General features: G+C 48.8%; 1 protein-coding gene across 2 annotated transcripts; it reads left to right on the top strand.

The window, feature by feature from the left end:
- Window positions 1-1,675: 1,675 nt before the first annotated feature.
- Window positions 1,676-13,657, top strand: LOC133041667 (keratin, type II cytoskeletal 72). Of its 2 annotated transcripts, XM_061122609.1 has the most exons (9): window positions 1,676-2,137; window positions 4,292-4,506; window positions 7,135-7,195; window positions 7,554-7,649; window positions 8,415-8,579; window positions 9,183-9,308; window positions 11,803-12,023; window positions 12,672-12,706; window positions 13,464-13,657. In XM_061122609.1, exons 1-9 carry the CDS (start codon window positions 1,676-1,678, stop codon window positions 13,655-13,657), a joined length of 1,575 nt encoding a protein of 524 aa, XP_060978592.1. The 2 variants fall into 2 exon arrangements, with proteins under 2 accessions (XP_060978592.1, XP_060978599.1); XM_061122616.1 differs by lacking the exon at window positions 9,183-9,308.
- Window positions 13,658-15,458: the final 1,801 nt, after the last annotated feature.

A 15,458-nucleotide genomic window follows, 5' to 3' on the forward strand; every position in this document is an offset into this window, starting at 1 on the left:
TCACCCCGTCACACTGATGTCCTCCCCTCTCCAGAGAGAATGGACTGTAGCATCTCCTCTTAGATAGCAAAGAGAGCCCACCCCTTGCCCACCAGGACACCCCAGACTCCTCTATCTGTTTATCTGCGGCTGGCGCCACTTCCAGCACTCACCAGTGTCCCCAGAGCCTTGTTCCCTGTGGGGTAAACACCTTGGCTGTTATTATGTTCTGTGATTGGTTCAGTGGAGGCTGTGTCAGTCATCTACCCCCAGGCACTCTCTGGCTGGCCCATTAGGGTCCCAAGGGAAGCTGAGGCTCCACTGAAGAATAGAAGACACAACACGAGCTTCATCCTGACCTCCAGTCTGTTTCACATTTGTCCTGAATGTCCTGATGCCAAGGCCTTGGCTGAACCCTGGGGAAGCAGGGAGGGAAGGACCTTAATCCAGAGGGACCTGTCAATCTGATGGAGGAATGGGATAGAGTTCTAGGACTCAGACAGACTGAGCTATAAGAGTGATGAAACAGAACCCCCTGGATGCCAGAGGAGCAGGAGGGAGCTGCTTCTCAGGGAAGAGAAGAATTGAAGGCAACTCAACTTGGAAAAAAGGAAGCTGAGTTAGATAGAAGAAAGATGCTCCTGAGCTTACATAGAATCAGGTTCTAGAACTGAGTCTTAATTTCAGACTGGGGGAGTTGTTCTTGGCCTTTCCTGACCTGAGAGTCCATCATGTGTTGATCCAGAATCAGAGATGTCAGGGCAGCAAATGTCCTGACCAAAGTTTCCTTGATTGGAGGAATGATCCTCTTCTACTATTAAAAACAAGACAAACCAAAAACAAAACTAATCAAAAACCTCCAAACCAAACCAGACAACAGTGAAACAACCCCCAAACCTCAGGAAAGGCCATCTTCCTAAAGTTCTCCTGCACCATCTCCCCAGGCCGCCTTCTTCCCTCCATCCTAGATAACGTCTCCCCAACTCTTGTTCCAGAAATGCTTTACTGGAGAAAGCTTTTAGCTCTGGCCCAAAACCATCTGCCAGCACTTGTGACCAGAGCTCTCACTAGCCTTATTTGTCACCATGTCTGGTCTCCCAGATTGAGAAGTCCCTGCAGACGGACCAGAAGTTTCCTTGGAACTTCCTTCCAGGACAGGCCAGAGTCAACTTCATCTAGAGGCCTGGACAGACAGCAGGTGACAGACTAAGCAGGACTCTGGAATATCCTTGACCTTGTTCTTGTCCTTCTGAAGTAGAACCAGCCTGGACATCTGTTACCCTGTTACCCTGGCCCCTCCTCTACCCAAAGAGGCCAGACCCACTGAGAACTTCCACTGGAGATCTGGGCAGGGATAACCCCAGTGATTGCAGGGCAGTGAGGAGAGATAAGGCAGCCAAATTACTATAATGCAGGAGGTAAGCAGAGCAAATGCAGGGTTTGGGACCATTTTATAGGGAATTCATGGGGAATTGAGGCTGGAAGAGACAAAAATCTCAGAGGGGAGATGGTAATTTCATAAACGGAGAACCAAGAGGCCCTAGGTGGCCTGAAAGATATTCACGAACTACATATTAGGCTGACTCCAGCCGGCCCAGCCCTCTGACTATTTAAGGACTGAGCAGGGACAGAAAGCCCAGCTGCTCTGCGCCCCTCGCCTGTCCACCCAGCAACCGGTGACCTCCACCTCCCAGCCATGAGCCGCCAGTTGAACCTCTACCCCGGTGGGGAGCGCCTGGCCTTCAGCGGCTGCTCTGCCATCATCTCCAGCCGGGTCAGCAGCAGCACCGCCTCATTCCGGGCCAGCGGCGTCAAGGGCACGGCCACCTTCGGCAGCAGGAGCCTCTTCAACTGCGGGGGCGGCCGGCGCCTGGCCCTGAGCTCCTCGGCCGGGCGGGGCGTCTCCGCGCTGGGTCCCTGTGCAGCCACCGGCGGCGGCCGCCGGGGAGGCTTCGTGGGCACCGTCTTTGGCAGCGCGGGGCTGGGGCCCGCGTGTCCGTCCGTGTGCCCGCCGGGCGGCATCCCTCAGGTCACCGTCAACAAAAGCCTCCTGTCCCCCCTCAACGTGGAGCTGGACCCAGAGATCCAGAAAGTGCGCGCCCAGGAGCGGGAGCAGATCAAGGCACTGAACAACAAGTTCGCCTCCTTCATTGACAAGGTTGGTGCTGGAGTGTCTACCCGTCCCTGCCTTGGTGACCAGTGTACATGCGGGTCTCACTCTGCCCCTGCCACTGGCGTGGGAACTTGGGCAAGTTAGTTATGCTCTCTGAATTTCCCTTGCCTCTTGTGTAAAATGGGCACAAGAGTAGCTCTAACCCCATAAGTTTATAATGAGGATGAATTGGATGTTTCTAAGGTGCTTAAAACAGTGCCTGGCACACCTTCACCCCGCCCCTCCCCCTTAAAGAGGAGCTTCATTCCTTTCTTGCTGGAAAAGACTCCGGAAAGGTGTCAGTGGCAGGAGATGCATAATGGGCCCCCCGAGGGCTCTCACTACCAAACAGAGAGATGGGTTTGCAGTTCCAGGACAGGGGGTGTCCCAGGACGGGATACCTGGTGGGTGAGAAAGACCTGGAAGGTAGGAAGTGGGATAAGGATGTAAACCAGTAAGGTTTTTAGAGGAGGTGAGAGGAAAGGGCTAGAACAGTGAAGGTGCTGAGGGGAGAAGATTTGGAAGGAGGGCATGTCAAATTATGTGTGTGTATGTCCAGAAATTGGGGCAACAGAGAAGATGGCTCTGGAGTCATAGGCAGTGACCGTGCTGAATGGGAGGAGACAAAGAATGGGCTTCTCTTGTCTCCACCTGGAAAGATCTAGACCATGAGGGATATGATACTAATAATAGCTGACACTCCTCAGTGCCTGGTGCTGACCCAAGTGGTTCTCATTTATCAACCCATGATTCAGTGATCACTCTTATCTTGCAGAAGCTCAAATTAAGATAGAGGGAAGCTAAGAAATGTGCCAGGGTAATAGAAAAGGCAGCAACAGTAGCCTGTATCCCTCACTACTGTACTTGGGAAGAGGAAATGAAGTAGTTGGAGGACAGAGGGCAGGAGTGGAAGAAATAACTAAAGAGATTGGTAAGAAGAGGAATGTTGGTGCAGCAGAGGCCTGACATTGTTCACTACAAAAATGAAAAACCTTCCGTCAATATGAATAGATTTGTAAAGATGTGATTGTTGTTGTCCAGTTGCTCAGTCATGTCCGACTCTTTGTGACCCCATGGACTGCAGCACACCAGGCTTCCCTGTACTTCACTATCTCCCAGAGTTTGCTCAAACCGACCCCATTGAGTCGGTGATGCTATCTAACCATCTCGTCCTCTGGCATCCCCTTCTCCTGTTCTCAATCTTTCCCAGCATCAGGGTCTTTTCCAATAAGTTGGTTCTTTGCAATAGGTGGCCAAAGTATTTGAGCTTCAGTATCAGTTCTTCTAATGAATATTCAGGGTTGATTTCCTCTAGGATTGACTAATTTGCTTGTCCTTGCTGTCCAAGGGACTCTCAAGAGTCTTTTCCAACACCACAATTTAAAAGCATCAATTCTTTGGCATTCAGTCTTCTTTATGGTCCAGCTCTCACATCTGTATATGACTACTGGAAGAAGCATAGCTTTGACTGTACGTACCTTTGTCGGCAAAGTAATGTCTCTGCTTTTTAATATGTTGTCTAGGTTTGTCATAGCTTTTCTTCCAAAGAGCAAGCGTCTTTTAATTTTGTGGCTTCAGTCACTGTCTGCAGTGGTTTTGGAGCCCAAGAAATTAAAATCTGTCATTGTTTCCACTTTCCCCCCATCTATTTGCCATGAAGTGATGGAACCAGATGCCATGATCTTAGTTTTTTGAATGTTGAGTTTAAAGATGTGACAATCTGCTTCCAAAACCAATGAAAGAAACAAACCAGGAGCGATTTAGACGTCATGTAAGAAAGAACATGCAAATTACCAGAGTGACTTTCCAGTGTCATTCCCCAGTCACTATTTCTTACTGCTTCTCATTTCCCTTCACTCCAAAAACACCAGTATTTATAACAAAAAATGCTGCTTTAACCACGGTAAGTCATGGTGGCATATGATAGACAGCATTGCTTCCACCCACTTCCTGATTTCATTTAAGACTGGATCCTGTTTCTTGTCTTAGAGACAAGGTGGACGTGTCCCTCTGGCTGAATCCACTCTCTGAGGAACCTTGTTCTTTCCTGACTCCCACTGCAGGATGACACCATCTGATTTCTGGGGCCCTGTCCTCACTCTTGAGAGGCAAGAGCACTTGGGGGAGTGTTTGGGGTTTATGACCACCTTTGGTTTCCAGGTGAGGTTCCTGGAGCAGCAGAACCAGGTGCTGGGGACCAAGTGGGAACTGCTGCAGCAACTGGACCTGAACAACTGTAAGAACAACCTGGAGCCCATCCTCGAGGGCTACACTAGCAACCTGCGGAAGCAGCTGGAGACGCTGTCCGGGGACCGGGTGAGGCTGGACTCGGAGCTGAGGAGCATGCGTGATGTGGTGGAGGACTACAAGAAGAGGTGAGTGGAGAGGTGGAGAAACGCCACTGGAAGGTCTTGATTATAGGTGAGGTTGTGATTTGGAGCCAGCAATTTTGTCTTCTTGAATCCTTTGCTGATATCATTACTACTCTTTCTTGTATGGGAAGGAGAGAGATCTAGACAGGATGAAACGTAGGAAGAGAGAAGATCTACCCATAATGGTGTTCCAAATAGCCCAGGAGATGATGTGCTCATTTTAAACATTAGAAATGGAAGAATGTTGGGGGGTGGGTGGAGAGAACTGTCTCAAAACCAGATGAACAACCCAAATGGCTTTGTAGCTTCTCCTGAGTGAGGTTTTCTATAGGAGTTGCCAGGACTCCTATCGAAGGAAACATCCTTCCAATCTCAGAACACATCTTAAAGCTAAGCAAAAATGAGTTTTTAAAAGTTTTATTTTTTTTTTTTCATGGTGAGGCATCTCCATGCTGCTGAATCCCATTATTAAAGAGAACAGTTGAAGGTGTGCTTGGATGGGAAATGATTTCTCCTTCTAAGTTGAACCTATGAGGAGAGAGAGTAATGCCCCAGCTTGGTGGGATCTGATATTTTGGTGGTTTGCTTCCAGGTGTTAGGAGTTTTGGGGATAGATGACTTCTTCTGTAAGGTGGTAAAGATGGTCGGAACTGGGCTTTTTTTCTTGGTTCACTTTTGATCTCCCCCTCCATCTCTACTGAAGTCCCCCTAAGGTGTAACTCTGGCCCGAGCCCTGTATGGGGCCCCTGAAGATGGTGGTGACATAGTCCTGGACTTCTGAAAGCACACAGATTGTGGGGACAGGCTTAAAGAACACCCCCAGAGAGCCCCTTCTTTAAATATGTGTACACACTCAAATACAATTTCCAAAATTTTGGTTCATTTAATTTATAGGAAGCATCTACCATCTAGCTTAATTGGAAAGCTAGCTTTCGTTGTCAAACCAGAGAAATAAGTGTTGCTTTCTGTCAGAAAAAGTGTGGCTTCATATCTAAATTCAAGTCAAAATATAAACATGCACTGAGGACTATTTTAAAATCCACTCAGCAATAAACTAAGGGTGACAGCTTGTACAGTAGGCTATTGAAAACATTAAAGGTTAAAATGATGTAGATTTAACATAATTAATACATCTATATTCTAAAACAAGATAAATCCATGTGTACTTTGTCATGGTTTAACTTTTAATTATACATTTTAATCTGCTTTTAAAAATTATATGTTATTTATTAAGTCCATAGTAATGTAAAATGCAGTTTTCTTTATAAATGTTGTATGTGTATATTGAACTCTGATATTCAATTTTTAGAAGTAAATGATGAGAAGTTATTTATAATGCATGAATGTCATCAATTTTGATAGCCATCATGATCCATCTTTTCCAATGTATTTTATGAAGTAGAAAGATATAAGGTGCTAAAAGCTAACTGGTCTTCAATTAGCACATACTTTTATTTTTGTCAATAGGATGGATATAATGTGATAACATGTAAGATAATATGAGATAAAATTGTGATGGAAACAACTATTTCATAGTATAACTTGATAGAAAGGAGCTTTTAATTATCTTTTGAATAACACACATAGAATCTGAGATAAATCATATAAGCTATTTTTCTGTGTTTTACCCAGTGCAACTAGAAAAATCTGGCAGTCTTCAGAAAATGTCCCACTGTTTAAGTACTTTAAATAACCCACTTCACTAACCTGTACTACTTCAGCAATCCAACAAAACTTTATTTTCTTGGCAGCCAGTGACATGACTTAGGAAGTAAAAAGCTGAGAAGAATCGCTCCAGTTAATGTGTATGAAAAATAGCTCCTTTGGGGGCACAAAACATTTCTTTCCAATACTCTATTTTATTTGCTCTCGCAAATATCCTGTATTATGTTCTTTAAAGAATCCTTTTATTCTTCTTTTTAAACAAAAGGCCCCATGGATAGGAGGCAAGGCAAGAGGGGAAGAGGGGATGTGAGACCCCAGCCCCACACCCCTTCCCCACCTACCCCTTTTCTGCTTATATATTTATACTCTATCTACAAGTCCCTGGGGCAAGGTGACATGTTCTTTGTTAATAGAAAGGGATGGAATAGTGAGATCTTTAAGTGAAATGATCAGTGCTCTTGACCCTCCAAGCTACAATACATGTGTAATGAGAATATCTCACCCCCATCCAAACACCCTATTTCCAAGGCCTTGCTTCACCTGTGTAAGAAACAGGCATAACTTACAGAGAAAGGGAATAGCGTTTTTTGGGTGCCTGGGAGCTTTCTTCTCCGGCTAGGGCTCGTACTAAGGTGCCAGCTGGTGGGGAGGGGGGTGACTTTCGGTTGTCACGAGGAAGGTGGGACAGCAGAACATGCATGATGTCTCCATCACAGATGCATTCCCAAGTAGATACATTTTAGGGTAGCCTGACTATGAGCGAAGGAGCCACACATTGATGCCTTTAAACCTGTCCTTGTCACATCCCCTTTCAGAAGGCTCTCCGTGCCCTGGGGGAACGTAAAGCCCGGGTTATGGGTCACTGCCCTGCAGCTTTCGGCACAGAGGCGATTGCTGCCTGCTCAGTGAGCATTCGCAGAACGGAGCTGTCCCACTGGTGATGCTCCTTTCTCTTGCCCCACGCAGGTATGAGGTGGAGATTAACAGACGCACAGCTGCTGAGAATGAGTTTGTGATGCTCAAGAAGGTATGAAACGGGTAGGGAGGGCTGGAAGAAGCCTGGGGGCTCCCTAGGGACCTGGCATGCAGATGTTTGTAGGGTGAGGAAAGGGCCCTTATGGGTCACTTAGTCTCTAGGACAGAGATGGCTAGGCTTCTATTGTCCCACTCATCTCTCAGGTCCCTTGCCTGGGCAGCATGCTGCTTCCAGAAGCTACCAGCTTTAGATCCAGGTGCAGCCGTGGCCCTGCACATTGGTTGGTTTGCTCTCAGGGATCAGGCCTCCCTGTGAAGCATGGTGGAAGGGGAGAGAGCAGGGAACCTGGGGCTCCTTGTGGCAGGAGGGAGGGCAGGGGGAGAGGCAGGTCCCTCTCTGTGTTCCCCAGGATGTGGATGCTGCCTACATGAACAAGGTCGAGCTCCAGGCCAAGGTGGACTCCTTGACAGATGAGATCAAGTTCTTGAAGTGCCTCTATGAAGGGGTAAGGACCCTGCTGAGCTCTCTGGTGGTCTGCTCCTCTTGCAAGTGGTTTCTGGCCCTTGGCCTGGATGGTCACATGACCAAGGGTTGGCAGAGAGGCCTTTTGACCTCTGTACTGACCCACATTGTCAGTACAGCTGCCATTTGCTGAGGCCCTACTATGTGCTGAGCAGTGGGGGTAGGCTTTGAGGAGACTGATGGAGGAGAAATGATTCCTGTCCTCTAGGAGTCCATAGTCCGGTAGGGAAAACAGCATGTAAATGAGCTTTGGGAGAGCAGCGGAATGGTGAATTCTGCCTGAGGTGTCGGTGAAGGTTCCAGGAGAAAGGTGAGCAAGATTTCCGTGGGTGCAGGGAAGGGCTTGGACTCCAGCCTGAAGGAGCAGAATTAGGGGAGACCTGGAGCTGGAGTTGTGCTAAAGTATGAGGGGCCTGGAGAAGTAGGGGTTCACTGATGACTCTCTAGAGGACCGAGTGTCACCTAAGGAGTTCAGACTGATCCATGGTGGCCGTTGGTGCGGAGAGAGTGGGTAGGGTGGGAGGAGTCCTGCGTGTGTGATGGAGAGGGCAGTCCTATGGGTGGAAAGCTCCATGTGTTCATCTCACACCCACAGGCTTGAGCACTGCAGGCCTCTGCTGAAGGCAGAGCTCATGTGCCGAGGAAGGGCAGGAAGGGGAAGCAGGGGGTTTGCCAGAGAGGATCAAGAAAAGGGACCCCCCACCTTGGGAAACCTTTAACTGACTCCCCTCCCCTAACTGTCCTCCAGGAGATTGCTCAGATCCAGTCCCACATCAGTGACACATCCGTCATCCTGTCCATGGACAACAACCGCGACCTAGACCTGGACAGCATCATCGCCCAGGTCCGCACCCAGTACGAGGAGATCGCCCTGAAGAGCAAGGCCGAGGCCGAGGCGCTGTACCAGACCAAGGTGAGCTGAGGGCCAGGTGTGCAGCGGTCCAGTGATCACAGCTACTATCCTGTCATCATGTATGCACGTGTGTGCTTGTGTGTGTGTGTGCATGTGTGTTGGGGCTGGGCAGAGACTTCCTGCTTCTTGGAGTTGGGCCTTGTGGAAATGCCATCCTGTGGTCCAGAGAGATCCTCCACAGTGTTGGCAGGTGTTGGGGGCCATGTGTGGGCTAAGCCCTTCCCCAGCCAAGGCCCTTGCTGACAACTGAGGCCACATCAGTTACCACTTCAATAAGATTCTGATGCCATTTCTGTGGACAATCCACCATCTCAGCTTTTCTTCTATTTCCAACTTTGTCAAAACGAGGACAGGAAATTCAGACTCCATTAGGGCTCTCATGTTTGAGAATCCGAGGATCCTGTTGAAGTGGGGCTGGGCCTTCCTATCCAGAAGGAAAGGGTTGTTTTTCTCCCTCTCCCTCTCCCCTCTTCCCTCCTCCTCTTGTGCCTGTGTTGCGTAGATAACGAGAACGGTGCCCTGTCACTCTCCCTCTCCTCCAGCACCCTAAGGGCTGAATTCCCAACTGTCCTATGCTCCTCGTCTCTTGTCCCCCAATCTCAGATCCAGGAGCTGCAAGCCACAGCGGGCCAGCACGGGGATGACCTCAAACTCACCAAGGCTGAGATCTCAGATCTCAACCGGATGATCCAGAGGATCCGCTCAGAGATTGGGAATGTGAAGAAGCAGGTGGGTTCTATGAAAGGAGTCAGCTGACAGCACTCATTGGTTTGAGACCAATTATGGTTTGGTACAGTCAGTATGAGAACAGTTGTACCAGCCTATACAAATGAGAAGAGCATCCTGCCCTTCCCAGCACTGTGAGGATCTTGCACCAATCTGTATGAGGCTCATTATTAAAAAGGATAAAACAAGATCTCTAAGGAGAGAACAGTAGGAATCTGTATGGAAGGATGTAGCATCCTTTGTTGGGCATCACACTCCCTAAGTGCTGTAGGGCTTCCAACGGGCTCTGGATGAATGGGGACCCGAGTGCGGCTTCCTGTAGGAGGTGGATTACCTTGGGATGGAAGGCAGAAAGAGGGAAGGGGGTCTGGTGAAGGAACCCACAAGAGCAGTGGATGTGAGGTGGGCACGTGTGCCAGAAGGAAAGACGCCCACCCTGAGAAGAAGGTCCGTGATGGGTGGGTGGCAGGGAGCAGGACACCCCTAGGTAGGAATGGGTGGATTATGGGCAGTATTCAAAGAGAGTGGTGGACCTTAGACCCAGTGCAATTGGTGAAAGGGCTTGGAAATTTCCCATGATGAATCTGTGCCGGAGGAAGGAGAGCCAGTCGTGGATTTTAGAAGAGAGTGGAGAAGGAAGGTGGAGAAGGAAGATCGCCACCCCACTCTGACCCCCGCCACACACACCCCCAACACTAGTCTTGGCTCAGGTCTCTGCTGAGTGTTTGCCTTTTCCTGTGTCTGTCTGTGGGGGGCACTACACTGAACTCAGCCCATAGGAACACAATATGGGGCCACGCTTGTGATTCCAAAGCAAGCAAACTCATGAATCTCCCAAAGTTTGTGGAGTTTGGTGCAAAGATTTAAGGTCTCAGCTTCCTGGGCAAGTGAAGTTCCCTATCTCCTCCCCTTCTCTGCCCTGCATGTGCACGTGCACACACACACACACACACACACACAGCCCTCCTCCAACAGCAGAAAGAAAAAAGATAGACTAATTTAAGAACCTATGGTGTTTTAATTTAATCAAGTTCTGCATAAATGAAAGAAAAACACAAGGTGTTTGAAGCTACCTTTGGTACCCAATTACTCTATTTATCTGAGCATTCTCTGTGTACATGTTTAGGCAAACTTATCACCAGAAAATGACATTTGTGATGAAAAGGCCACCATGCTTTGGAGGTCAGGGGAGATATCCTCCTTGCGGAGCCAGTGGGGGTCACTGCTGATACTTGGTCCCCAAGGCAGCTCCTCTTGAGTGCTCTCAGCCAAGGTGCTTTCCTGCCTTTTGACCTCTCCACCAAAGAAGCCCACAGTTAAACATGCAGACTCTGCATCCAGTGGCTCCAGAATCCAGCTGCTAATTGTTTCAGAGGAACCAACATTTCAGGTCTTCCTTTCAACTCATGCCACATTCACAAGACCCAAGCTTCTGGAGTCCCCCAAGTTCACCTGCAGGATCTTGGTCAGTGACAAAGAACAGAGGACAGTTTGGTGGAATTCGAGTTATAGAGTTTATTGCATCCTCCTAAATAATTAGGTCTTCACAGTCCTGAGGATGGTGATGCTTTTCCCTGGTTCGATAGCTGAGTCCTAGGTTTTTCTGCTGAGGCTGTGAACACTCACCCGAAACACTGCGGATGCTTGTATGGCTGGGGGCCTGCCTGGTTGAGGAGGGTAGCATCACCTGGACAGCAGTGAAAAATTCCATTTGGCCTCAGGACCAGCTCCTCTCCTTGGGGTGAAGCAACTTTGACTCCAGAAAAAGGGGACAGATCCTAGGATCCCACCAAAGCCTAACCCAGTGACTGGCAAACACACTCATGACTGAAAGGCCCAAGACACCCTCTCCATCTGCCCAGCTTCCCCTGGATGCAGTGCTGAGCCCCACCTGCAGTTTGCTTCTGCAAGTGACACCTAAAAGTGAAGTTTGTAAACTAGTAAAACCTGTTAGTTATGCAAAAGTATTATTGAAGCCTGTTGCCTTGTAGCATGAGCCTCTGTGCAATTTGGGAGGCCAAATCCTCCGTGGGGTAGGTTTATTGGATAGACATTTTATTAATAGGAAATTTATTGGTCCCTATTTTTTCACTATTTACAGTATCTCCCAAGATATCATTTACACTATGGGGCAGAATTAAGGCCAGTGACCCAGAGAATTTTTAGGGTTGGCAGAACAGCTGATACAAACTAGTAGGGAGACTACGGAGCCATGTGCCCAGGTGGCCACCTTCTCAATCAATACCTTTCCCCTCCTCTCTCCCAAGGTAAGGACACTCCACCTTTACATGCCATGGCATGAGCTGGACTGAACTGTGCCTGGAGTTGGGGGGAACGACAGATCCTAGACATCACCTCTAGTGATGTTCAGAAAATGGGAAAACCAGAAGGACCTCAAAGCATTTACCATCAATCAGGATCAAAAGAAGGGAGGTTTTCTGAGCAGGATCTCAGAGCTATGCTCTGACCCAAAGCACTGAATCTGTTTGCCCCTCAGTGCTCCAACCTAGAGATGGCTATTGCTGATGCTGAGCAGCGGGGCGACTGTGCCCTGAAGGACGCCCAGGCCAAGCTGGATGAGCTGGAGGCCGCCCTGCTCCAGGCCAAGGAGGAGCTGGCCAGGATGATGCGTGAGTACCAGGAGCTGATGAGCACCAAGCTGGCCCTGGACATGGAGATCGCCACCTACCGCAAGCTGCTGGAGGGCGAGGAGTGCAGGTGAGGGGGTGGGGGGATGTCTTTTGTTTGATATGTCTTTTGTCATTATCTCTGTGCTTTAGTAGGAAGGTTGAGGGCAAACAGTCTGGTTTTGTTCAGGTCCTACTGAGGTGAAACTCTATAAAGAATGGTTTTGACATGGTGCAGTAGGAAAGACCAGAGTTAGACGGGAAGAAGGACAGGATTGTAAACATCCCAAAGAGGTTGCTAGGGGAGGAATTGAAGAAATTGAGAAATAGAGCATCCCTGGCGCTTCATGATTCATTCTTGAGGTGAGTGGGAGGGGCAAGATGGTCTCTAAGAGTCACCTAGGTTCAAGATTGTTCTGGCAAAGCCTAAGGCCCAGGGAGGATGTGAGCTCACTCCTCTTAATTGTCTAAGACCAAAGGCATAACTAGTCAGAAGCAGGGGCACGATTATCCCACACATCAGATAATCCCAAAGCCACTTTGATGGAGAGGCTGACTCCCTGTAGCAGACTTTTCGTCTTAGTTCTGTTTCTTGAGAGGTCCCACTCGGGTGTTTGGGAAGAAAGAAGGCTGGGCTGGAGTGGAAGGCATGTCTGAGAGGGGAGGCTGATTCATCGAGGGATCTCCCTGGATCGAAGAGGTTTAAGGAGGTTTATCTGATTTTCTTCTCCCTCTGCAGGATGTCTGGTGAATATCCAAATTCCGTGAGCATCTGTAAGTATCTGCAGTACCTAGTTCTGCCTTTAGTCACCTACCAGAAGTCGAAGTCCCTCTATTTTCATGACACCAAAGAAAATTTAGAATAACAATAACAGAGTGGGTTAAGGGGAGACTTAGGGGCACAAAGAGGGAGCTGGATTTAGTAACCAAGGAGAAAAACAGTATTGTGAAATACTATTTTAATACAGGTTATACAAAAGTATAACCTATAGAGAGATCAAATGATATCCAACAGTATATAGTCCCAAAATCTACTTTAAGAATGATACTTAATGACTACATTCTATTTCTTTGAGGTCAGTCCATAAAAGAGGTACTGGATTGAAGTAAGAAGGAACGAGAGGAGCCTGACTGGCTGAATGATGAAAAAAGCAGAAATAACCTCCTGTAGATTTAAAAGCTAGAGAGAGCACAGGGTTCTATTGTAGGGTACTCCCAGCAACCCCTTTCTTTAGCAGAGGCATCAGAAGGCCTCTGTGAAGTGCCTTTCTTCATCTGGTCCTACCCAGATGGAAATTCACTGCTAAAGTCTGCTAGTGCTTACAGTCTGACATTGATAGATTCACATAGACTAATTAGGAAAAGGTCCAATACATGGGGTCAAGTACATGAAAAATGACCAGTGCTGATGAAAATCTCTTAGTAAACTAAAAATAGACAATGGAGAAGCCACCCCAGGGGAGAGAACTAAGGGAATGATCAGGATGTCCCAGGAAGCTGAATGAACTGGGTCTTTTCTTGCTGATTGCAGCCGTCATCAGCAACACCAGCGCTGGGGCAGGAAGCACCGGCTTCAGCATGGGCTTTGGTGCCTCGAGCAGTTACAGCTATAAATCCTCAGCGGTGGATGTCAAAACCAAAGGCAGCTGTGGAGGCAGCGAGCTCAAGGATGCTTCTGCCAAAACCTCAGGCAGTAGCTGTGCAACCAAAAAGGCCTCGAGATGAAGGGCAGATGAAGGCTGGCTCATGAGCAGAAAGCTGCAAACCTCACCCCTCTCGCCACGTTCTCATCTCCTCTTCTGGGTCCCCTTCCCAAGTCAGGAAGTGCTTCCTCTGTAACCACAGCCTTGGTCCCATCCCTGCTCCTGATTCTGAGTGGGGTGATGCTCTGATGCAAGGCATCCAGCCACGGGCTCTCTTGGTGACCTCCTCCTTGGGCACCTTTCTCTGGGTCACTGCCCTGTATGCAGAGATTACACACATCCCCAGGATGCTTCTCTGTGACCAGGGGCAAGCCCCTCTGTCCTTGTACCTTTCTGGGTCTTCACAGTCAAGGGGCTCTCATTGTCCTCTGATTGGGGCCATTCCCAGTTCTCTGCTTCTCTGCAATAAATGGTCAATGCCATCTCATTCTCAGTATTGAATCTATTGCCCGGCATACTGACATCTGAGTTGCCCCATCCAATTCTTCTTGGTCCAGCTCCTGCTTCCCTCTGGGTCCCTGGTCTGAAACGGATCTTTGCTGTCTGGTCCTGGCCAGGCAGGTATTGGTTGAGAGCTGCTCCTTGTAAACAACAAAGATTTGTTACAAATTTGCCTCTAGGCGGGCTTGGGTCTTCCTGGTCACCTGGGCACTTACTCCAGGTAGGCCACACAATGGCCCTGTGAGATGGGAACAGTTGCCCCCTGTACAAAGATGCTCAGGCTGCTGTGATCAAGGAGCTGAGTCACCCCAGGACTCTCAGGTGTCTGAGTTTCAGCGCAGCTTCCTGCTCCGCCTCTCAAGAGCTCCCACAGTGTCCCTACAACTGTCTCTTGTTGTCAGAGAGTCATTCCTTCTTCTTCCTTTCCTCCTCAGTCTCTTGCCAACCCACCTCCTATCTTTCTCTCCCACACCAGCCTTGCTTTCCTCTTCTTCCAGCTGATTCCTTTCCATCCTCAAGTTTGAGGCCAGCACGCCCACCTGCCTGTGTATGCCTCTCTGTCTGCTGTATCCATGTAGCCGTGGCTCACGAGCTTTGGTGAGTCTGGCATCGTCAGGCACAGGGAATATAGGAGTCAGCAAACCGGCACATAAGAGCCTGTCCTAGGGGAGCCCACAGTCTGGTGGGGAGAGTAAAAATCAGCGATTAACAATGAAACACAGGATATGGCAGGCAGGGATGATTTCTGTGAAGAAAAATTACACAGTAAGAGGAGTGTTCTTTGACACATGTGTATGTTTCTGTAAGAATGTTTGTTTTCTCAGAAGCAGTTGACACAGTCGCCTTGAACAAGGTGCTGAAGAGCAGAGTCCTCCAGGGCAAGGCCACCTTCCAACGATGAGCCTCATTTGAGGGTGACCTTCAGGGTGCCTGTGACCCCTTCTCCCCCTCGTCATTCCCCAGCCTCATACTCCAGTCTTTCTTCCTGGAGGCCAGGACTTTTCACACCTCAGGACCTTAGCAAATATAACTTCCAATCTCAAGTGCCCATGCCCCATTTCCTGAAAGCCTGCTCATCCTTGGTGGTCCAGCTGAATTGCCACCTCCTATGGCCATGCGTTTTCTGGTCCCTCCATGTGGACTCCATCAAGTCATAAAAGCATAAATGAGAAGGAACATTAGAGCTTGTGGCCAGAAACTCCCCGAATCCCCCCACTATTATAGGCCAGCAAACAGGCCCAGATGGCTAAGCTCTCTGACCACGTTCACAGCCCTGATGAGCAGCAGAGTGGGGACTGGGGCCCTGCACATCCATAGCACTGTTCCCGAACCCATATTACAGTTGAGGCTCTATTTTCCAGAGCTCCGTGTTCTGTTCTGGG

This window comes from Dama dama, chromosome 3 (assembly GCF_033118175.1).
Source record: "Dama dama isolate Ldn47 chromosome 3, ASM3311817v1, whole genome shotgun sequence".
NCBI classification, from domain to species: Eukaryota; Metazoa; Chordata; class Mammalia; order Artiodactyla; family Cervidae; genus Dama; species Dama dama.

Bases quoted from the DNA above. Each gene is read 5' to 3' on its own strand.
- LOC133041667 (XM_061122609.1), top strand. From the start codon at position 1,676: ATGAGCCGCCAGTTGAACCTCTACCCCGGTGGGGAGCGCCTGGCCTTC. The intron at 2,138-4,291 runs GTTGGTGCTGGA...TTTGGTTTCCAG, and splicing joins TCGCCTCCTTCATTGACAAG to GTGAGGTTCCTGGAGCAGCA. The intron at 7,650-8,414 runs GTAAGGACCCTG...ACTGTCCTCCAG, and splicing joins TGAAGTGCCTCTATGAAGGG to GAGATTGCTCAGATCCAGTC.